Raw genomic sequence first — 24,985 nt, forward strand, 5'->3', positions numbered from 1 at the left:
TAATGTAGTTCTGTCTTTCTTTTAGTTCAGAATATGACTGAAAAAGTTTGAAGTTTGACTCTAGGAGGCCCTAAAGCCTATATGTTGACATCAAATAATATTGTACTTGTTTAAGGCTTGTGGGTTAATCCTTTGGCTATTTGATTTAATCATCTTAAATGCATTCACACTATTATATATATATATATATATATATATATATATATATATATATATTATCTAGGGAACATTAATGTTGCCCCTCTCGCACCTTCATTGGCAATTGCATTGGTATTTTTCAACAGAAGCATGAAATGCTATTTAATCTAATTATTCCCTCTCCTGACTAAACTCACATGGCAAAATGGATCAGAAAGAGGTAGAGCTGTCCATGGTGCTGAACATTCGAACCACCATTAGGTCATCAGGTCATTTCAAATTAATGTTAATATGATGTTCTACTGTTGGATGCCTCGTGCCTGGTCTTACTCATCAGACCAGTCATTCTGATGTTTTAATATGAACCTCAATAGATTTCATTTTTTTAATTTTTTTCTTGAAAAGTTGTCTCCCTCTGGTGGGCCTTTTAAGTCAAATCCAAATAAGCAAAGCAATTTCACTTTATAGAGCCTGATCAATAAAAAGTGTCACATCAAATTGTATTATTCAAATGCAGAGCAATACAGCATGCAGCAGTAATTTCTGATGCAATGAGGGTCTTCAAGCTGCAGAAAAAGAAGAAACAAGGCAAGCAATAGGTTAAATAGATAAATAAAAGAATTGAAATATGTTTATGTGACCAATTAACAGTTACGTACACTATATGTAGAACGCATATTTCCTCGTTTAAAGCAACTGTACACAAGCTTTTTAGCTTCAAATGTCAGTTTCAAAAATGGTTTTGATTTCCAATGCGAATGGTTTCTGTTTTTCTCCCACGCTTCATCTAAACGTCTGCTTTGGGATTATGGGAATGAAATTTCACGAAAAGGGCGGTTCGCTTTACTGCAGCAACAAATGCCCATGTACCGCTTATTTGGACTTTTGGCTGAAACAAGCAGCTACTGTGACTTTGCCTTTGTGAAAACATACATGAGCCTATATGAAATGAGTTGAACTCATTCTCAGCAAGCAGAACTGTTCATGTCACACGTTGCAGAAGCACGAGATAAAATGACAGCAGTAAATTATAGAGACTCGTATAAGATGCATTTGTCCTTGTTTCCCTGCGCCTGCGTGCATGCGCGCTGTAGTGAAGTGTGGCTCGCGCTCGAGTCCCTATAGTCCGCCCAGAGAGATGGAGAGAGACCTGTAACACGCACCCGTCCGATTCACAGCAAACCGGGCTAAAATCAACGAGCAGCTCCTCAAGTAAGTCAAAACTCGACGTGTACGTTAAGCGCATACTTTTATCCTTTTCAAAACATTTCAGTCGTTATGATTTGGATTATTTGTTATTAATAATGCGGACCCTGATGTTATGAAATTAACATGCTCAAGTGCATGTCTACAAATAGTTGATAGATTTGCGTAAAATTTACTGTTAATACAAATGAATTGAAAGTATGTTTATTCATTTTTTTTACTGATATGATTCTCATCAAGTCAAAAGAGTATTTTGAATCCTTTCCTTGTTTATTCAATTTTTTTTAAATGACAAATTTGGACAGTAATCAGTTAAACACATTTTCTGAAGCTTATAGTTGTATTTAGAAGCTTACAGATATATATTTTGTTTGTTGTTTTCTGTTCATTGTGGTTCACATACTGTATATGCACCCATTTACCCCTTTATTCAGCTTATAGGTAATATATAATAAATGTCATCTTATAAATGCAATCCCTCCTTACAGAGAGTTGGGACTTGTTTGTATTTTGTAACTGGAAAAGCTGCTCTGACTCCATCATGTAACTATGAAATAGCACAGCATCACAAGACAATTACTACAAAAACTACAAATCAGTTCTCAAAATCACCTTCACATGCTGTGGTTTACTCAGCAATGCCTCTTGCATATCAAGTCTCTCTAAGGATTTTTTATTTCTGTGGCATTGTTCCATATGCTTGATACATTTATAGGACACTGCAAAGCTTGAGCAATTTTTATAAAAAAATAAAAAACAGATACAATTTATCTAAATGCATTTAGAAATATTGTTGTTTGAAACGATGTTGGCCAGATTACAAAATATTTAGTTGCACATCATTACTACAACTCAAAATCAGCAAGTCAAAAGTGAACCTTTAATCTTCGTAAGAGAAATTTACTCACAAACATACACTAGTGTGGTGTTTGTATTCATGCATGCTTGACATTTAATCATGGCACAGTAAATCTCAGTAAGTGGACTTGAGTCCAGGTGGCAGGTGTTAGTGTACCTTGTTCAAGGAGCACCTGAGACCTTGTGCACAGAACAAACATTATTAACCAGTGAACCCAATATTCAATATTCTCACATTAGATCAGAAAATTATAATGCTGATAAAGCCAAATTACAGATTTCAAGATTTTGATCCTCTTTCCCCTAATTCTAGCATCTGTACCTCTGCAGAGACAGCAGGCCGTTGACTTGAGCATTAGACTTGCTGCTGATGTTTGTATGCATGTGCTGCTGCATTATTGACCAATCAGTTAATGTTTGACACGCACATTCCCACTGTGACAGGATGAGTGCCGCCCCGTTGCCAGGCAGCATGCATGCGGGGAGGACACGTCCAGTAGTGTGAATGAGGTTGTGTCAGCTCTTAAAATGTTTCATGGTAGCTGAAGCAAATAATCAGATGGAAACTTGCTGCTACTGACTCAGAAATGTTTTCTGAGATTCTGTTTAGAAAGTTTGCCCATTTTGTACCAGCCCATTACATCTATTTAAAACAGTCTAACACTGGTGGTTTTGCAGTAAACAGTTTTATTTTAGTATCAATACTGATGTACTATTATAGTTTTTTATCAGTTTTATTTCATTTTTATATTTTAGGTTTTAGTAATTTTGTTCTGTGCTTTTGTCATTTTTATGATATTTGTATTGTTTTAAAATTATGTCTGTTAGTTTTTATCAAATTTTAGTTATTTTAGGACTTCAAATTAAACTAAAGAAAAATGAGAATTGAGAAATGTTACATTAGCAACTCTCTGAAATAAAATATGTTTTTTAATATTTAGTTTTATTTTATTTCCCTTTTTATAATTTTGGTTTAGTTTATGATAACAAGATTGTTCCGGGAAAATTGTAAATACAAACAATTGTTCAACATTGCGCTATTGTTTTAATAACTACGGCCAAAAGCATTACTACAACACAAACACTGAATTTGAACCATAGACAGCTGAAAAAAGAGACTTAGACTGTAAAAAAAAAAAAAAAAAAGAAAAGAAAGAAAGAAAGAAGAATATCTGTAGAATAATGGAATGGGTCCTGGTAGTTTTTTGCCAGGATCTCTCCATTATCTGTTAAATTTCCTTAATTAAAACACAATGCACAATTCAAAATTTGGGTGAAAATTTAATGCTGATTTTATTAGATATATTAACACAGTGTATTGGGTGCTATTCGTACTGACTTTTCTTAGAGTGTAGTTAGTAAATGAACTCTTGTGACTACCAAAGTCAACATTTTAATTAAATGAAGTTTATTAATTATCATGCTTAATATTCTTCAGGGATCTCGTCAATAACATCCTCTTAACAAGTATAATTAGCTTACACAGATGATATTCTCTTAAGGAAAATGCCAGGATTGAAAAATCGCACCACATGGGCCCCACTTTTGCTGAAGACATCCAACATCACTTCCTGTGCAAATGGCTGCTCTCTGGGCATCACGGCTCATCTCACATATGTGAATACTGACCCTGAACCAGTAGAGGGTAAGAGATCGCGCACACATACCGCAGAACAATTCAGATAAATAGAAAAACAAACACTTATCATCTTGTCATCTTGTCATGTCCTCCTCACCTGCTCAGGTGTGTTTGTGTATCCTCTGGGGGAGAAGGAGGTTGTGGTGGGATTTGAGGCAGTGGTGTCCGGCAGGCTGGTCAGTTTGGAGCTCCAGAGCCGTTGGAAGCTAGAGGACTGCTGTCTGGACTGCTGCCCAGGATCAGCACTGCACACCCAGTGTGGTCACAGCAAGGAGTGGGGATGCTGTGGAGGAACAGGTCTGGAGATTCAGTGCTCTAACGGTGAGAGTTTAAACCTGTTCAGGTCCAGTTCACACCATGAATGCTAATGTTGGTATCCACACCAATGGATGATAATTTTCTGTTTATTATAGACCGTATACATCATAGAAACAAGCAAGCAGTCATCTTTAAAATATTGTGATTGAACTTCCATTTTTTGTGGTAGCTCTGTATAATTCTATAGCATCACTGTTGAAGAGTAATTAGCTGGTGGATTTACTTATTGTAAAGTTAATGCAAGTTATCTAGAGCCTTGTAATGTCTGAAGCAGATGCCACAACAAATGTCAGTAAACAGGGAAGATTTTAAAACAAGCAGTTCATTCATAAATTTGTAAGATCTGTGCCTTTTGTTATAGTTGTGGTGTGGACCTATTATGTGGAAGATTTCCAGAATATCTCTTTCTAAGGGTTCTTTATTCCTGCCTTTTTGCTTTTCAAATCTGTAACTATCAATGAGCTCAGTCATCCAAATACACAGACTATCAACACTCTCAAGAGGTAAATGATTTCTTTCTTAAAAGGTCTATCAATTTAACTTTCAAACTGTAACTGGTTTCCTAACAATCATGTCTTTTTCTCTTTTTAGTTGTTTCAACAGAACATTGTGACCAACTCTGTTCAGTTCTCTATCAAACATAATTGTTTTTACCTAAACGAATGGAGGTGACACACTGTAACTCTTTTGTGTAAACTCAATTGTGTATTTCTACCCAGTTTGTCAAGATTAAATAAGAATGTTAAAGTTGGGAAGATGCCTCATCACAAAGTTATTGAAGGGTTACATAATCTACAAAATCCAGCTAAGAAAAGCATGACAAGACATGTCCTCACCACTGAGCTTGAAACACTGATCCCAGATTTACAGTATTGTCTTTGCATCGTCAGAGGTTCACAAGCACATGCTACAGAAGTGTATTTGGCGATCTCGTAAATCTTGTCTTCTCCTTACAGTGCTTTGTACTCGTCCAGCCTGAAGTATGCAGGCAGCATTCATTATTTCAGAGAGCTGTGTTGGCTCTGTGCCTGTTTTAGATGGCCAAACATTAATACACCGATATCTCACTTTAGGGTTCTGTCTTTCAGAGCCAACATTCGGTTTTGACTTATTTCAGGTTTTTGAGAGATTCTTTTTTTTTTCCCTTTAAGGTCATCTGTTGCTGGATGAGGACCTAGAGAGGAGCACATTCATTGTGAGCACAGGCCAGATTGGACCACTGGAAATTGTGTCCGTTGTCATCAGTACTACCCTTGAACTTCCAACACTTGAAAATGGCACAATCCGTCTGGTTTATCCCACAGTGCTCACACCTATAGTCAGATCGCGGATCCAACCAGGAAAGAGTGAAAATGGGGGGAAATCAGAGGAGAATAGGTAAAGTTAATATCTTGATTGAAAAACATAATATTTTTAAGTATTATGTTATAAACCATAATATTGCAAAACATTATTACATCTAAAATAACTGTTTTCTATTTTATTTATTTTAAAATTAAATATAGATTATTCCTGTGATGCAAAGCTGAATTTTCAGCTACATTACTCTAGTCTTCAGTGTCACATGATCCTTCAGAAATCATTCTAATACGCTGATTTTGTGCTTAAAACATTTCTTATTGTAATCAATGTCAAAAATAGCTGTGCTATTTAATTTTTTGTAGAAACAAAAATGAAATATTTATTTTCAGGATTTTGATGAATTTAAAAATAGAATTGATCAAAATCATAAATGCCTGGACTCTTTGTCAATTTTAATCAATTTTATTCATAAAAGTATTCATTTATTTTATCTTACTATCCCCAAGCCTTTGAATATGTGTAAATAAACAAAATAACAGCAAAATCACAAAGTAATAAATATATTGTAAGGGACTATTTGATGAAACTCCTTTACTCTTTCCTTGATAATTAGATTTACAACATCTGAATAACAAATAGTGAAAATTGTGAGTTTGACCTCCAAAGAATCCCTTTTCACATCTCTCCTTCAGCCCAACTACGTGCTTTGGCAGTGTGTCTGGGAAGCAGGAGAGGATGCTGGGAGTCGGCCTGCAGTGCACACATGCTTTGCTCACCAGCACTGCCACAAACCTCTCGCCTTATCAGCTCAGCTTCCAGCTGCTGGTTCGAGGAGCCTGTCTGCTGGCCGGTAACATTCATATCTTTCTGTCCAACCTATCCAACATAAGTAACTTTTATACTTCAACATAAAAGCAGAAAAGGTCTAGAACTATGACATCCTGAGGAGTAGACACAAGGTAAGCTTGTCTCTTACCTCTCTCTTTCTGTGACAGAAGGACAGAAGAGACCCTTTTTTCCTGTTTGCCTTTAAAGAGTGACTGTATGTTCATGCAGGTCCAGCTTGTGTTCTGAAATAATCTGGTTAGCGTAAAACTTGGCATGGACATCAGTGATTATGATAGATATCAGTGCGCCTGCCAGAAGGAGACAAAGCATGTCTGCGAGAGTGTTTGGTTCAGGCTCCGGGCCACTAGAACAGAGGAGAGAGATGGAGGCAGGGTGATAGAGAGTCCTAAATCACAGTGCAGCAGTGACGCCATTGTGCTCCAGAGGAAAGTGACCGCTCTGTTTCAGCTGGCTCAACTTTAATATACATTGAATAGGACAGTACAGAGAAATTACTTGAAATATTTTGGACATTTACATTTACATGGTTTGTACATGTATTATAGTATTATAACATTTTTAGACATGTACCATGGTAATATGATGTTTTTGGACATGCTATGGTAATATTTGTGATCCTGGAACACAAAACCAGTCATAAGGGTAAATTTTTGATAAATTTATACATATGAGCTTAATAAATAAGCTTTCCATTGATGTATGGTTTGTTAGGATCGGACAATATTTGGCCAAGATACAACTATTTGAAAATCTGGAATCTGAGGGTGCAAAAAATTAGGGAAATCGCCTTTAAAGTTGTCCAAATGAAGTTCTTTGCAATTCATATTACTTATCAAAAAATAAGTTTTGATATATTTACAAAAGGACTTTTACAAAATATCTTCATGGAACATGATCTTTAATTCATATCCTAATGATTTTTGGCATAAAAGAAAAATCTAAAATTTTGACCCATACAATGTATTTTTTGGCTGTTGCTACAAATATGACTGATTTTGTGGTCCAAGGTCAGGTTTTTTTTACATTTAGCATGGTAATATCATGAAGTACTATGTTTGGACTACCATATATCCATAAACGCTATCTCTGCGTTTTCAGGTCTGGAAAGCCCTACCCATGCCCTGCGCGCAGATGCTGACCCCAGTGCACAGTCTGCGTCTGCAACCTACATCACGCTGGCGGAGGAGCATTCATGTGACCAACATCTGGAAATAATACTACACCTTAGCGGTGAGAGCTGACTACACATGTTAAATCACAAGCTGTTTGGCATTTCCAGTTATGCATGTTAGCTCATATCTGCTTGAATGCAGTAAAGTAAACAAACAATCTCTGTGTTCAGTTTACATTTAAGTAATATGTTATAAAGCAGCAACAAACTCAGCATAAAATTAGTTTGTCCAGCTCAAATCATGTTACAGAATGTTTTTGTTATAGCTAACGTTAATGCACACTTTACAGCAACAAAAATAGCTAATACCTTTACCAATAAAACAATTGACTTGAGGCACTTCCTTTCCTACAGTTTCCAAATTGAGCATCACAGTTTCCCATTCCCAAGTTTTTGAAAAAGTTCACTAAACTAAAATTTGTTCCAAAATATAGTAAAAAAAAAACAGTAATATTGTGAAATTTTATTATAATTTAAAATAATCCAGTTTCCAGTTTTAGTACATTTTAAAATGTAATTTATTCCTATTGTACTTATGCTATGAGAGTGTGTTGAACCTATTATACTGCATGCAATGTAGCAAAAGGCTAATAAGAAAATCCCAAAATATGACCATAACACATCAGGTTTTATAAACAGCTACAAGTTAGGGGGGTCGAATTTGGCACTCCATCAAAACACCAGCAGGGTTTTTATCTTGAACTAAACTAAAACCATTAAAAATTGTTACTTGAAAAAATATAGTTATTAACTGAAATAAATAAAATATAAAAATGAAACTTATTTTATTTTAGTTAGTTGCCAAGGCAACATTCCTCATTTTCATTTAAGTTGAAGTACTAAAATAACTAAAACTAAATAAACTAATAAATAAAAAATAATAAAAAAAAAATTTAAACTAATAAAAATGACAAAAACACAAGAAAATTAAAAAAAATTTAACAGATAAAATGAAAAAAGAAAACGCGAAAGATAAAATCGAATTCAAAATATTAACCAAAACTATGATAATGTATGAGTGATACTATAATCACCTGCAAGTCACTGTCACTGTTGTCTGCAGAGCCTCATAGCCCGTTGGTCATCCTAGAGAGGGGCCGACTCACATTTAGTGAATACGAGCAGCAGATCCGTGCTCGACGTGATTTCGTTAATTTTGCCCGAAAAGAGGCAGAGTCTGAGAAGAGGGTAAGATTATTGCTACTAGACACCTGCATTGCTGACTTCATCTTGATTGTCTTTTAAGAACATCAGTGAGAGTATATGTAGTTGTTATATCATGCATGCATGTGCCTCCAGCTGGATTTCGTGCGAAGACGCTATCACAAGGATCTGCTCTTAAACCCCGTCCTGATGCTTAACTTCTGCCCAGATCTGCTGTCAGAACCAACAGAACTGCAGCAGGCCAGCAGAGAGCTCATCTTCCTCATTGACAACAGCAACACAGTGACGCAGCACAACATCAACAAGATCAAGGTTCTTGCGATCCTCCTGTATGAGCAGCTGCTCTTCTGGCACTAAATTTTGGCACACGTGCTTTTTGGTCTTTAGTGCATGATTTTTCCCCTCAAACTGTTATTATTTGCTATAAAGCACAGATCAGTGGTTCTTTAAAATCACTGTTGCCATCAGAAGTTAGCAGCTGCTTTTTAAAGCAAATTTCCACTTTTCCAAGCTAGAAACAAACAACATCATCTGATAGGTTTCCACTCTCAATATGCAGTGTATGCCAGTTGAAAAAAACTTAAATATTCCTGTGCTTTATTATCTTTGACAGGAGGGGATGTTGGTGGCTATCAAGAGTCTGCCGACCCGCTCTATGCTGAACATCACTGGCATCTGCTCTACAGTCAAGCCTCTTTTCAGCTCCAGCAAACCCTGCACAGATGTTAGTGTTTCTCCAGTCTCATCGAATTGTATTTATTTTAGGAGAAACTGAACCTCAGAAAAGATGGCGATCACACAGCGTTCTGGATTGATGTTTACCTGCGAGTGATCTGCTGATAGCAATCTCTGTCCAGATTGCTACTACTGGTTGCCATGACACTGCAATATCAGGTTGAAGCAGGTCCAGGGTCTGGTAGAACAAATAGTTTTAAAACGACAAGAGCCATATGGTGCTGTCATGCATTTTACAGCATGCAATGATCAAAAACAAACTTGTTTTGCTCCATTGTGCACCACTGCTCTTTACATCTCCATCACACAGAGCATCTCTAGCCCTCAGTGCTCTTTGATCACTTTTGACTTTTTTTTTTTAATTGTAACTTCATTGAAAATGGTACAGAACTTGGTGACTTTTGTGGCATTGGCTATGTGAACACACACAAAAATGTTGGATATGACTGGCAAAGATCAAATGGTCATTAAAAAGTCACAATTGTATTCTTCATGGTCAAAAATGACTACCACAGGAAATAATGGGAAATATGAGGTACAACCGACAAAAGCCAATATACAGAAAAAAGCACTGATTAAAATTTTAGGGCCTATCTGGGTTAAATACAACTTAAGCTTTATCATATTTAATTTTTCACAAATGAAAACAAGGATTTATTATTGTCTCCAGATGCTGTTATTTGAGATATATATATATATTTCCAATATGTAGATGTTCCAAAAAAAAAAAAGAAAAAAGGTCACTATTGTTTTTTTTTTATTATATCAGGGCTAAAGGGACTGCCATTCTCTCCCTCTCACATTTTTCAGAGCACAGTGACTCAGGCATTGGAGTACATCCAGAAGATTCACACAGATCAAGGTGGTGCTAACCTGTGGGGGGCACTGTCCTGGGTTTATCGGCAGCCTGTCCACCGCAGCTACCCACGACAGCTCTTCATCATCATGGATGGAACCTGCAGCAATGTAGGCCGTGTGTTAGAACTGGTCAGGAGGAACGCCTATAACGTCAGGTAAAAACTGTAATGTTAGATTCAATTAGAATAGAAGACATCATGCCAGGTAACACCTAATATAAAATAAGTTAATGGCCTTTCGCAACAATCATTACTTTTATGATGTATTATTATAGTATTTATTAATATTTTCAATTGGATTTTTTAAAATATTTTTTAATAATAGTGTAATAGTATATAAAGTGTTTTTTTGTTTGTTTTTTGTTTTTTACTTTTTTACACTTTTAGCAACAGATTAAGGTTTTAGATCAGCAAACACTTTTAGACTTAGCTTTAAAAATGGCTAAACACCCACTTCACATCAGCAAACACCTCCCCTCCCAAATACCACCCAGACCAGCACCCAAAAACCAGCTCAACACATTTCACTCCAGCAAACGGAACTATAACTCTACAGAAAGCTAAACACATGTTGCATTATCAAATACCTTTTTTTCTTTAACAAGTGACAGATGATAAACCCATTTGCCACAATTTGAGATCTTTTAATTTTATTACCCCAGTTAACAAAACCTCAACTAATTACATATAGTAACACAGTGAAATAAAATTTCTAATAAAATTAGAACAGCATAATATATATGTATAAATATATGAAATAAAAAAATAAAAGATGCTTAGCTGAACTAGAGTCAGTGAGTGCGTATCAACATCCAGCTTTTAAAACAAGCTAAACACCTTTCACTTCACAGCAAACACCCATAAAAAGAAGCTCAACACTTTTCACACTAGCAGACACTTTTGTCACCAGCTAAACACTTAGAGCACTTAAACTCCGATCAATTTTACCATGGAAAAATTGGCATTACCATGGAAACACCCCATGCCTCGATAATGGTCCTAAATGAAACCTATTTAGCCAGTCAGATGGGAAACAGCTGTAATCCAGATTCCAAACATACTTTTATTTGCTGCTGTCATTTCCAGTAAACAAATAAAGCTGAGGTTGAGAAATTATTTCATCGTACTATGCTTTACATTATACAGCACAAAATGTTCCCTTCCATAATGCACTGACTCATATTTAGAGGGAAATGCTCTTCAGCGAACACACACACACACACACACATATAGCTTTCACTGTACTGGAACACAGACTCATTATTGATACTCAGTCAAGACATTTAAAAGCCTTCGACCCAGACGGAGCAGACCTGAATTCCAAACAGCTTGTGTGTATGTGTGTGTGTGTGTGTGTGTGTCGCCTGGCTTCTGTTTCCCTTCAGACATTTAATTAGTGAAATGGTCCAGATTATTTTCAGGGGAAATACTAAACATATTCTCTTTTCTCCCACATCGGAACATTGGCAATCCATCACATGTATGTCTTGAGTCATGGGAAATGTTCTTGCAGACGTGAAGCCGTACATACGCCTATGTAATCCACTGTAAAAAAAAAAAAAAAAAAAAAAAAAAAAAAAAAAAGAATATGTCATAACACAATGCATGGCAGTTCAATGCAAATATACAGTGTTTTTACATTATACAAATGCACTATATATAAGCCAGTGTATTTGGATTGAAGCACCTGTGTGTCATCATATTCTTGGTGTTGTTCCAGGTGTTTCGGTCTGGGTCTTGGTCCTCAGGCCTGTCGGAGGCTACTGCAGGGTGTTGCCAAGGTTACAGGAGGCAGTACAGAGTTTCTCAGTGAGGAAGAAAGGCTTCAGCCAAAGGTGCGAGAGTTCACAGCGCCCTCTACAGGGACAGACACAACCACTATTATCAACTCAGTTTAAAGATGTATTAAAATCATTTTATATTTTAAATAATACAATAAAATTTTATTTATAACAATAATAAAAAATATTATTATTATTATTATTATAAATAACATTTAATTGTATCATCATTTAAAATATAAAATTAAACAAATCAGTAAAGACTACTATTTAGGAATTGTAAGTCGCTTTGGATAAAAGCGTCAGCTAAATGAATAAATGTAAATGTAAATGTATTACTACTTAGTAATAATAATAATAAAGTAAAAAATATATATTTAATATTATTTTATTTTACAGAACAACAGTTAAATTACAATACTAATATTAATGGTATTAATTTCTTTGGTTTCAATTGTTAAATTGTAGAGCTGTTATTTTGGTGAAAACAAGATCTTATTGGTCGCCGAAAACAATATAAAACTAGCTAAAATATTTATTAAACTAACTTGCGAGGTATGCAAAATTTTGTGAATGTTGGGCATCAAAATGGCATTACATAATAAAACTATGGTACTTTGATATATACCATGGTATACTATCTTGTACTATGGTATGTATATTTAACTCCAAGGTACTTCTGAATATACCCTGTTTAAAATAGCATGCAAGTACCATGTCCAAAAAAATGGCAGTACCTTGATATTTGTCTGTGGAAATCTGCAGAGATTTCTAAAAAACTATTTTGAGAATTTATGTGTGGTAGTGTAATTATCAATGTTTCGATTATTCTCTACAGTTGATTAAATGTCTAAAGAAAGCTCTGGAACCTGTGTTGACGGATGTAAGGATTGACTGGTATGTGCCGGACAATGTGGAGGCCCTTCTCTCACCCAATGAAATTCCTCCGCTCTACCCTGGCAACTGTCTGATTGGCTACTGCACTCTGTATGACGTGTCTGGATTCAGGGCCCAGGAAAGTGAGGTGAGACACTGTACAGTACAACACTTAGTTTCTCCTGTTCACTATATGCCGAATGAAGATGTCTTAAAATAAATTAGATCTGTACACTTGCTCATAAGCAGGTGAAGCCTCGTCCATACAGAAGCCGTCCACGTGGTTCAGCAGGGTCGATTTTTGAGCTCTCTCCCTCAACATCTGAGCTCCTTCAGCCTCTGGTTCCTCCGGAGGAACGAGAGAGAGATGCTGTAAAAGAGTGCGTGGTGGAGGGAGACTTTGAGGAAGCGCTGCGGGAAATTTCACGAGAAATCTCTTCGGAATTCTCCTGCGCACATGCCACCGATAATGCCATCAGCCCTGGTAAGACTATAGAATCTGTTTATGATTTAAGTACATTGCATTGTGGGATACCACATAATGCGCTGAGGTTGTAGAAGTAGTAGTAGGTCTATTCCATTCATACAAAATTTGTGGACAGTGTACAAAATGCATGCAAGGGACAGTCATAAAAAAGAAACGTGTTTGCATTTCTCTTTATCTGTGGAATATAAAAATATTTTTTGAATAATATTAACACCGCACTGCATCATATTGACTCAATGAAATCCAATATTTGTTTCTTAATTATTTAAGGGTGCTGATTCCAAAAATACTGCCTGTATTGCTCTAGCACTTTGCATTTTCTCTTTTGACAATCATTTGTAAAGTGAAGACGTCTTGTATTATTATGTCTTGTATTAGAAGAAAACAAGCCATACAGGCTTTGAACAAAATGAGGGTAAGTAACTGACAGAATTTTCGTTTTGGGGTGAACTGTCCCTTTAAAAAAAAACGTAGTAGTAGCCATTTCAAAAATACCTTATGTGATCCGCAGGTGGCGACACTGACTACAGCACCAGTGATGTGCGCTGGCGTATTCAGCAGGATTCATATGTACAGAATCAGTATGTGTTGACACACTGTTCTCTGAGCAGTGAGAAGGCCTTCTCGTCTGTTTCTCCCCAAGCGGAGAGCTCCGTGCTGGGCATGGGTTCTCTGCCACATGGCTTGGAGAGAATGGAGCCCACAAAGGTTAGAGGACTCTCACGCTGGGAGTCTCCGTGGACTCAGAACACCACCTCTTCAGGGGACACCGATTCGGCTTCAGGGAAGGTGACAGCAGCAGATGACCTTTGTATTTAAGAATTCACTACACATAAAGAAAGTTTTAAATATACATGTAAAGTTTGTGTATTTCCAGAAATCTAAAATAGCCTGCAAAGGAAAAAAAAAAAAAAGTCAAAACTATAATTCTAATTGGTAGTCTATGTTTCTGTAGGCTGGAAAGCTCTTAGATGTGTCTTGTCGCAGGCAGAAGGCACTAGCTCGCTCTGCTCTGGCTGGCCGAAGTTTCTCATCTCCGCAGGGAGACCTGGACTTGCACCGGCTCAGGAGGGCGCTAGAGAAGGTCTCATTTGAGCAGGCCATAGGGGGCCGACTGGAGGAGAGTGACACAGACACCCACAGTACTTCACGAGGAGGTCTATCCCGCCCCAGTCTGACAGACTCCAGTGAGGGAAAACAGTCGAATTGTTTATGCATTAACATAAATACACACAGATGCATATTAAACACGGTCCAAATATTAAATCATCCTTTTGTTTTTACTTAACACTCTCTATCCAGATGGCCTCCTGTTCCCCGCTTCCCCACTCGACTGGGACACCTTCACCGATCCTGAATGCCTATTTTCAGCCGCTCCCCCAGGCGAGTTCCAGGTTTCAGGGGCCGAGTGTCGCTCAGTCATCCATGGCATGCTGGGAGGAAGAGCTGTATCCTGGGAGGTCCGTGTGGATCTGTCTCATCTGTGGGACACGGAAAGCTCAGCAACCCTGCCAACCAGCACTGGGTCCTGGGATGAGATTATCCATCAACTGACCGCACGATCTGTCATCAGAGACTTTGAAAACATGGCGGAGAAAGAAACAGATATTGAAACTGAAAGAGGTCTGACAGTTAAAAAAATTGAGTTTAAAGTAATAAACTGGCTGCTAAATCCATGTTTTTTTCCTGTTGTTTGGGTGTGTATTCTGATATGGATGTGTGTGTAGGTCCTTCCAAACGATACAGAATGAAAGCGATCCAGACCAGCAAAAGCTGTGGAATTGTCTGCATGTACACAAGCTTCACCACCATAGACACCAACACGAGAAATCAACCTCAAAGCACACACATACGACACACAGGTACACACATCTACTGCAGCACAGACAATCCACACACAATCTCACAAAGAGACTGTGCCACAAAACAGACAAGCTAAACTACATGGGAGGAATGAAATTCTCCTGTGTGTGTTAGGTGTGTGGTTTGGGACCAGACACAGGTCTCACTCTGGCAGCAGAAGACAGAAGTTGTGCTCGGTGGGATTTGGACGCCATCCTTCCAGCAGAGCCAGTGAAGAAACAGAAGACACACACACATCGACAGGTAACATAAAAGCCCACATATAGTACATTTTAAGTAACATACACTACCACTCAGAAGTTTGGCCACAGTAATTATTATTTATTTTTTTGCAAAGAAAGAATACTTACATTCTGCAAGGACAATTTAAATTTATAATGTTACAAAAGATTTATATTTGAAATAAATGCTTCTTTTTTGAACATCCTAGTCATCAAAAATGATCAAGTTTCAACCAAAATATTAAGCCACACAACTGTTTTCAACACTGATTATAGGAAATATTATTTGAGCACTAAATCAGCATATTGGAATGATTTCTGAAGGATAATTGTGACTTTGTATCTCACAATTCTGACTTTTTTCTCAAAACTGTATGATATAAACACAATTGTGAGTTAGACCTGTTGTGATAGAAACTCACAGTTCTATGAAATAAAGTCAGAATTGTGAGTTTATATTTCGCAATTCTGATTTTATAACATGCAACTGCAAAGAAAGCAATCCATGAAAACTGTGCAACTGAATTTCTATTCTGTTTTCTTGGACCCAGACAGAGACGAAACACCTGCATCCCCTTGTAGCATGACATCCTGGGACAGCAGTGAGTATAGGAGGCAGAAAAAATGCATTAAGGTGCAGTCACATTTGTGACATATCAGTGAAATTTCACAAAATAAAAAAATGTGTACTGTCAATAGTGTTGTGATTCATAAAGCATGGAGTCACTTTCAAACCAAGCAGCTTTCTGTTGGTCAGTGCTGTGAATTTGCATGACCAGCTTCACAAGTGAAATCTGTGTGGGCAACTTTGCCACCTTTATATCACTCACAAAAGTGTGACTGCACCTTTATGATTGTCTGTACCTTAAAAATGACCCAACATTTCATTGGTGAATTGTGGGAGTAATAATTGTGTGTCTTTCAGGCACAGGAGGAACCATCAGTCCATCAGCGGTGTCTTCTCGCTCTCAGCGCTCTGTGGAGAGTTTCTTTGGATCCAAGTCAGTGCTGACCTGCATAAGTATCACACTTAGTAATTAATTTGTATCACACTGAAATTCTGTGTTCTCCAGGTTCAGTCTGGGCAGACTAAAGGGCAATAATGGAAAACAAGCTCCTCTCAAACCTCACTGCCTTTCTGCAGAGACGGACAGACACATAGAGACAGTTACACCTGACTACTTGCCCCTGGTTGGTGTAATTGTATATCAATTTACAAAACTAATCACAACAAAGTAAAAATCAACTCTCTTTTCGTGTCCTCACAGGTACGCCTACAATTGGCGTCAGGTGTGTTTCTGCTGTCTGAATCCTACTCGGAGTGCATCCAGATCCCTCTGGACCGCCTGAAAAGAGCGTCCCCGTACCTGAGCCACCGCAGCAGTCTGAGCCCCCCTTTCCATTGTACCTCACCACCCATGTCAGCAAGACACATGCGAGACTCCTGGTCCGACCCCTTGGAGGAAGGCTCTCCAAAATTGGTAGGTGGAGTCGCGCAGGCTGACAGTGGGCGGGGCTCTGAGACTGACACTTGTGAAGGTCCTCCATTGGACCCTGCAGAAACCCATGGAGAGGAACTGGCGCAGATGGACGTAGAGAGCTCAAGCTGGGCCACGGCCGTGGCTCTGGCCTGGCTGGAGCACCGTTGCGCTGGGTTTTTTGTAGAGTGGGAACTGGTGGCTGCCAAGGCAGATTTCTGGCTGAAGTGTCAATCGCTGCCAGAGGGCGTTGACCTGGCAGGGTTGAGGGCAGCGGCCAGGCAGCTTTTCTTGCTGTTGCGTCACTGGGATGAAAACATCAAACTGAACGTGCTCTGCTATAATCCCAATAACATGTGAGAGAGGACCCTAAGAAACATGTGAGCCACCAGGATTTGAAGCCTTATATATGAAGTTTTTAATTGAATTTATCCCTGTTGACTAGACTCACAATTCAACTTTATAGCAGAATAGAATTCACCAAAGATGTCCTTCAAAATTTACATTGAGAGTTGTGTTCCAGTTTTTCCTCATGCCCAGACCACAATACTGTACAAGCTTTGCCTTAATCTTTGGGCCTCAGTCTAATTATGCAGTAGAATGTAGTTCACTGCAAATCTGACGGCACTTTATCTTAGCAATAGCAAAATAACTAGAATGGGATGCTTTGTGAAACCAATCACCAACATGTATAGCAGGCCAAAATTACACATTCTTGCCTTAACCTACACTACTGTTCAAAAGTTTTGGGTCAGTAAGAGGGTTTTGGGTGTTTTGTTTTATTTTTTACACATTAAATTAATCAAGTGACTAAAGATTTACGATCCACTTAATTGATTTCAAATAAATTTCCTATTAATTAGAAAATCCTTTAAAAAAACGTATCAGTTTCCACAAAAAATATTAAGCTGTAAAACTGGTTTTAGCATTGATGCCAATAAAAAATATTTATTGCGCAGCAAATTAGCAATATTGGAATGATTTCTGAACGATCATGTGACAATGAAGAGTGGAGTGATGCTGAAAGTTCAAATCACTGTAATAAATGACATTTTAAAGGAACACTCCAGGTAAGATAAAGGTGGGAACTACTTTCTACTCTCACTAGCCATATCGGCCTAGAAAATGGCAACTTTTCATTTTCCGTCGGTCTTAGTACACGATGTAACTACAAAAGAGTCAAGCTTTAAATAGGAAAATTATCAAAACTCTTTTTGAGTGAGATGCTAATCAATCCGATTCAATGATCTATGCTAAGCTAAAAGTGCTACCGCCAGACCCAGAGATCGGCTGAATGGATTCAAAAACGGTAAAACTCATGAGCCTATTTTCAAAAAAAGTGTTGTGTTTCTTTAAAATATATTAAAATAGAAAACATTTATTTAAAATTGTAATAATATTGTATTTTTGATCAAATAAATTACTTATTTTAAAAATCTTACCGACCCCAAACTTTTGAACGGTGGTGTACAACAGCTGCTTGAATTTAATTAATCTATTTCTTACTTTAGTCAAGCTTTAGACTAAATTGGACTTGGAGATGTTAACCATATGAACAGTCTAAACAACATTGGTAAATTGTATTTTTGTAGGCTCATTTGTGTTTGGTTTTGTTTTTGACAGCAATTGAATTGTGTGTGTTTGGCAATGACTGCTCGCTTTTAGCCTTCTTGAGATATTTTGGATTTAGGCATTTAGTTTATTCTTTTGGAGTTTTCAGGTAACACCACAAAATCAATCTGCAAAACTTGGGGCTATATTTTTCCATGTTCAATCAAAGGAAGAATCATAACTGTGGTAACTATGAATGTTATGAAATTATGACTTTTTATTTTTAATCTTATACAAATCTATACAATAAAATGCTCTGAATGATTCAAAATGACGCTTCTTCAGGTTTTAAGATACCGTTGTTTCAAACAGTAAGGGCTTTAATCATTCACTGTACCTTCAGCCTGGTTTTTCCCAGACTTTCATACCCATGAGTCTGTCAAAAAACTTGGAAATGGACAACAATTGTATTGTGATTACCAACTACACTTTGGATTAAGCAAATGCATGTCGTGCAAAAAAAAACAATCCAACAGCAAGCAGATCATAAGAATAAGATTCATAAGAACAATCATTCACTCTTCATCACAAAAAAATAAAAATGACACTAAATATGAAGCATTTCAGCATTGAATCCATCTCTCTTCATGCTAGAAAATAAAAAAAGACAGAGAACACAAAAAAAAGAAAGACCAAAGACAGAAAACAAACTACTAAACTACTAAACAGAAGTGGAAAAGCAGATCTATGCTGTTCCTTTGTGCCCTATAAATGTAACTACATGATCCTGTTGAGCTTATAGACACAATTGTACATGGCTGGAAAAATCAACTATTGAAGGGTACTTCACAAAAAAAAAAAAAAAAAGAACATTCAGCCATCATTTACTCACACCATGTCGTCCCAAATGTTTTATGAGTTTTATGTGTTTTATGAGATATTTTAAGGAAAAAATGTTTTTTTATTTCCATACAATGGTATATAAAAGTTCTTTGCAATACCTTCCTTTATGTTGCACAGAAGAAAGTAAGCCATACAGGTTTGGAACGGCATAAGGGTGAGTAAATGACAATTTTCATTTTTGAATGAACTAACCATTTAAATGAAAACATTTAAATAAATCCCTGAATAATTATGAATGAGCTTCAAGCTATAGTTTACCCAAGAAAGAAAATTCTATCATTAATTACTCACCCTCGTGTCATTCCAAACCAATAAGACCTTTGTTCATCTTCAGAACACAAATGAAGACATTTTTGATGAATTCTGACCCTGCATAGACAGTAACGGAATTACCACATTCAAGACCCAGAAATATAGTAAGGACACCGTTAAAATGTGACATCGGTGATTCAACCTTGATTATATGAAGCTACGAGAATACTGTTCGACGCAGAAGCCGGCGTTCTGACGTAGAACCCGGATGTGTTGCGCCATGTTTACAAGTTGAGGAAGACACATGCTATATCTTGGTCTTGCTTTATTCTTTAAAATATTGCTGAAGTGTCCTGGATCCCCGAATTGTGAAAAACTAGTGAGAGTATGTAAAAGTATATTACCAACGCCAACAGATGAAAGGCTTGGCTTTCACACTTTCCCAGTAAACGATTCAGAGCGACTGAATCTATGGCTAAGTCATCCTCTCTGTCAAAATCTTCAGACATATTTACTAAAGACTGTTTTGTGTGTACAGTTCCTCCAAGCCGCAGTGCATCCAGGTTCTACATCAGAACTGTCGTTAACGTGCATCGAAGACTGGCAAGGAAGAGAAGAAATTGTTGAATAAAGTCTTTGTTTTTGTTTTCATTGCGCACAAAAAGTATTCTTGTAGCTTCATAAAATTACGGTTGAACCACTGATGTCACATGGACTATTTTAACAATGTCCTTACTACCTTTCTGGGCCTTGAATGTGGTAGTTGTGATGATGTCTATGGAGGGTCAGAAAGCTCTCGGATTTCATCAAAAATATCTTAATTTGTGTTCTGAACTTGAACAAAGATCTTATGGGTTTGGACCGACATGTGAGTGAGTAATTAATGACAGAATTTTTGGGTGAACTAATCCTTTACTGTTGAAATGCAGAGATATTCTATTATATATAACATGTCCTGAATGAGTTCATTGGCCAACAAAAAGAGATCCTTGAGGTCTCAAAGGTCAACTGTGTTGATATGTTGCATAAAAATGATATACATTTTTTTTTTTTAAATGACCTTCCAATAAAGACCCATTCACATTTCCCACTCCGACATCCCAGACTGTGCATCACATTAGTCCTTAAGAATCATTGTACTCTCTGAAACCCCCATATAGTAACTTCACACTACCTCCATTAACAAAAACCCCTGATACCGAATCCGGGCACATGTCCCTGGCCACCCCGTGTGTCCCTCTGGTACAGGAGCTTGCAGATGGGGTTGAAGGCCAGGGATCATCCCACACAGCGAGTGCCCCAGTCAGGTCGAGGTTCAATGGCGCTTAGCCTTGTTGTCTGACTTCTGAGATGGAAGCGCTGGGGTCGGGTTGAGCCACAAACAAAGCAGGATGATGAAATGGCAGACATGCAGTGATAGAGAGCTGTAGTTGGTGGACGGATACGTGTTCCAGGACAGCTCTATCAGACCCAGAATCAACACCCTAAAAGAGAGTGAAATAATAATACTCACTAAATAAGTAAACTTCTACTCCCAAACAACACAAACTCAACTAAATAAGACACAGATAGAAACAAGAAATAACCCATGAATCTGTGTCTTACCTAAGCAGATGGGCAAGTTTCTTGACTCCTCCACTCCACAGCAGGTAGGGCAGCGTATGGAAGTACCAGACATAAAACTGATAATGCAGTGACCTACTGAAGCACATGCCAATGAAATTAGAAGTGAAAAGAACCAGAACTGTCTGTATGATCCGGGTTAAGGAACCATTTTCATCATATCATCTACAACTAATAGTGCAGGAATGCCTGGTTTATTCAAAATAATCTGAATCCAATCCATCATACATTCGATTTCAAAAACCATAAAAAGGATATGATCAGCATTGAGCTTATGTACCGTCTCTTTTCTCTCTGACGGATCTGTTAGAATAGACCAAATACTGTTCCCAGACCTGTAACAGACACAATTTTTAAATGACACAGTCAGAAGAACAAAAATACCTTTGATGTATTTAATTTATCATTAAGTCTTAACATTGGCCTTACAACTTGTAGTAATGTTTTTGTTCAACAAATTAAGTTGCAAGTTCTATTAAAAGTTCTATAAATAGTTTTTGATACACAATTTCCTTAAACATTTAAGGTGATTTAACCATGTAAAATACCACTACTATTTACAAGCTTAATTGTAGTGTTTTGATTTTTGTACCTCTTCCATCTCTTCAGCGCAAACAGAACCAATGTAGTAATGTGAGCCAAAAGCAAAACCAGGTGGAAGTATCGATTCAAGAACACATCCTCGGGAAGAAAACGCCAGTTCACCGTCCACTTAAACAGAAACTGCCTGCCCAAGTCAAACGCCCGACTAACATACCCAACCGGGTTCACCAAGAGGAACGGCAGTCCCAATACCAGCTGAAAAGGAGAAAAACAGAGTAGTACATGAAAAGCTGGTGTAAAACAGCAAAAAAAACTAAAAAAGGTTGAATCACTTTATAAATACGTGAATGTATTTGTTTGTGTATCTAACCTGAATTACAGCACAGAGAGTGAGTTTAGGTAAAGTTTTCCATAGACCAAACTCACACAGGAGGAGGAAGAGGAGACCAGGAGCGAAGAGCAGAACATTCATCTTCACAGACACCGCTAAACTGTCCACAGCACAGACAAATACATACTTTAAATGCACACACACACACTGCTGAAATGACCAGTCATTTATTAAACAATAATTATTCTTATGTTACACAGTGTTGAAGAGATCAGGCATCAAAACATTGTACAGAAGTAGTGAATAATATGAATGGCGGAGAGAGGAAAGAAATAGTTAAAGAGTTAAAAATCTCTTTTACCATTCATCTATCACGCCATATAGAATGAAGACGTTTCTACTTGCCTGTACAGGGCACATCCTAGAGTCCAGCGGCCATCCAGGAAGAGATTGATGGCTCCGAATAACAGCATCATGGCCACTGGATCATTAAAGAGACGCAAGATGAAGATGGAGTGAATCCGATATGAAGCACAGCAGATGAAGAAGAACACATACGGAGGAACCTAGAGAAGAATAAACAGACAAGCACTATTATTATGACACTTTCAGAACCATGAAAACAAACTTCGGTAAATGTCAAAAACACAATAAATCCAGAAAATAGCAATGCACTGCATTATTAGTAAGGTTTTTGTCATTGTAACCTAGAGATGAGTAGTTGTGGGATTACATGGTTTAAGACTTAAATTCAGAGGTTTATGTCTTGCAATAGTTGTTTAGTTGGATATAAAGGTCATAGAATTAATGCATGTTGTAGAATTAATGTACACTGTATTTCATAGTTCACATGATCATTCAGAAATCAATTAACACACGTGATTTGGTGCTCAAAAACATGTCTTAATTTCAATAATGTTGAAAACAGTTATGCTGCTTAATATTTGACCGTAACACATTTTCCAGGATTCTTTGAATGTTCAGAAGAATTTATGCGAAACTGATTTTTCTTTCAAATTGAATCTTACTGACCCCAAACATTTGAACAGTGGTTTGTACGTTTCAAATTCTCAGTGAAAAGATCCTGGCAATTCTTGGGTAAAACAAAAAGTGACTGAACACAATGTACAGTATGTAAAAAGGTGGATTTGTACATTATATGGGGTCATTACCTTTTTGGTGCGATGGTAAATGCGGAACACAAGCAGGAGGGTGATGAGGTAGAACACAGCGAACACATACTGACCCAAACGAATATTCTGTCCATGATCAGTAAGATAATACAGCCCAGTGAATATATACACAAAACCAGCTGGATACCTGAAACACACATACATTATACAACCCAGCAAATGATTAGTGGCCAGATTTTCACTTAATATGCCATACTACTGCCAGTGTTGGGGAGTAATTAGTCACATGTAATGGAATTACGTAACTGAATTACTAAATAAATGTAACTAATCAGTCACAGTTACTGAGAAAAAATCTGTAGTTAAATTACAGTTATGAAAATGTTAACAATTACATCTGAAGATTTTTACAAACATGCATATTTGATTGATTTCTTTCCCAAATTGCACTGACTGCTCTAAAATATGTGAGGAGTTTAGCACACTGAATAGGACATACTGTATGCTTATCCAATGACTGTTTTGGGTTTATGAATTTTTTTAAGTACCGTTTTTTTTTGCCAAGGCATTGTTCCAGCGTCTTCTGTCATAGCTATGCAAAGATTACATTTTAGATTTTCTCACAGCTATTACACTATATCTTGTTATGATTTTAAAACTGTATTTAACCTCAGAATGAACTCGATTTTGTGGTGGCTGTGCTTTAAAATTAAAATGTTATAATCCTAATTCAATTATGAAGGATGGTTTAAATGTTTGAAAATGGTTAACAGTTGAAAACATTAGAAAAGTAATCAGTTATATTACTTTTATAAAGTAACAAAATCACGTTACTTGTTACATTTTTCTATAGGGTAACTTGTAATGTGTAACCTATTAGTTTTCCAAAGTAACTTACTACTGGACATCTAAAAGCTGGAGTACTCTACAGAAATGTTGTATGTTGACACTTACACCAGCGGCCCTGTGTCGCCCTTCAGCTGTGTGTAGTCATATGTGCCATTAATAACTCCCTCCACCTCATCCATATACGCCTTCCAGTCGATCTCTGTATCTACACACAACACGTGCATCATTAGACAGAGCAGTCACGATGGCACTTATAACTGGCATCTCTCTGCATACTGCGATGGCTACATACTGACAGACATGAGCACGTGTTCCTTGTCGGGAGTCTCGACGGATCAAATACAAATTTAACCAGACTATAATAGAAGGTAGATGTAACAGTTGAGTATGTATGAAATAAAGGAATGAATAAACAACTGCATTAACAGCATGCAATGGTTTCCAATTTGAACACAGAAATAAGGCAGTATGGAGTTTCTTTAGTCTGTTGTTCACTTCTCCAAGGATCGTGTCAGTGATTGATTCTACTGCACTTACATGCAACTTTTTGGATCACCCATATGTTAATCCCAACTTCCAGGAACCAAAGAACGGCCGTGACCAAAAACGTGTACTCTGCTTTGAACAACACCATGTGTTTGTCCTGCCATATGGAGGAAAGAGTTTTCTGAATTTTTGATGGTAGAGTAGAGGATTTCTTCTTTCCTCCTGCCATGTTGGCCGCCTTGGTGAAATCAGCGGATTCAATCAAACGTGTACCGTATTTGGTTCCAAATTAAAAGTCCCTCGGGAAATTTTAATAAAATAATGATGCGATTTTTAAATTAAACTGATTAACAAGAAATATATATAATCAC

The 24,985-nt window shown here is 37.2% G+C and overlaps 2 protein-coding genes across 2 annotated transcripts; one reads left to right on the plus strand and one right to left on the minus strand.

The window, feature by feature from the left end:
• Positions 1–1,285: 1,285 nt before the first annotated feature.
• On the plus strand, positions 1,286–17,303 carry LOC306845533 (von Willebrand factor A domain-containing protein 5B2-like; the record flags this gene model as incomplete). The annotated part of the gene is made up of 22 exons (XM_079378403.1): positions 1,286–1,350; positions 3,705–3,847; positions 3,947–4,162; positions 5,311–5,536; positions 6,154–6,311; positions 7,409–7,540; positions 8,545–8,669; positions 8,781–8,957; positions 9,259–9,369; positions 10,191–10,393; positions 11,958–12,072; positions 12,857–13,042; positions 13,141–13,378; positions 13,893–14,170; positions 14,337–14,568; positions 14,684–15,004; positions 15,109–15,243; positions 15,359–15,487; positions 16,017–16,067; positions 16,391–16,466; positions 16,539–16,656; positions 16,734–17,303. Exons 2-22 carry the CDS (start codon positions 3,709–3,711, stop codon positions 17,301–17,303), a joined length of 3,936 nt encoding a protein of 1,311 aa, XP_079234529.1. The 5' UTR covers positions 1,286–1,350; positions 3,705–3,708.
• A 1,452-nt stretch (positions 17,304–18,755) lies between these two features.
• LOC306845982 (dol-P-Man:Man(5)GlcNAc(2)-PP-Dol alpha-1,3-mannosyltransferase-like) lies at positions 18,756–24,843 on the minus strand (the record flags this gene model as incomplete). Its single annotated transcript, XM_079379013.1, has 9 exons — positions 18,756–21,133; positions 21,255–21,397; positions 21,529–21,607; positions 21,865–22,070; positions 22,186–22,306; positions 22,552–22,712; positions 23,319–23,466; positions 24,234–24,333; positions 24,666–24,843. The coding sequence occupies 9 exons, from the start codon at positions 24,841–24,843 to the stop codon at positions 20,965–20,967; spliced, it is 1,305 nt and encodes a 434-aa protein (XP_079235139.1). The 3' UTR covers positions 18,756–20,964.
• Between the last annotated feature and the right edge of the window lie 142 nt (positions 24,844–24,985).

The sequence above is a fragment of the Barbus barbus genome, assembly GCF_936440315.1.
Source record: "Barbus barbus genome assembly, chromosome: 26".
NCBI lineage: Eukaryota > Metazoa > Chordata > Actinopteri > Cypriniformes > Cyprinidae > Barbus > Barbus barbus.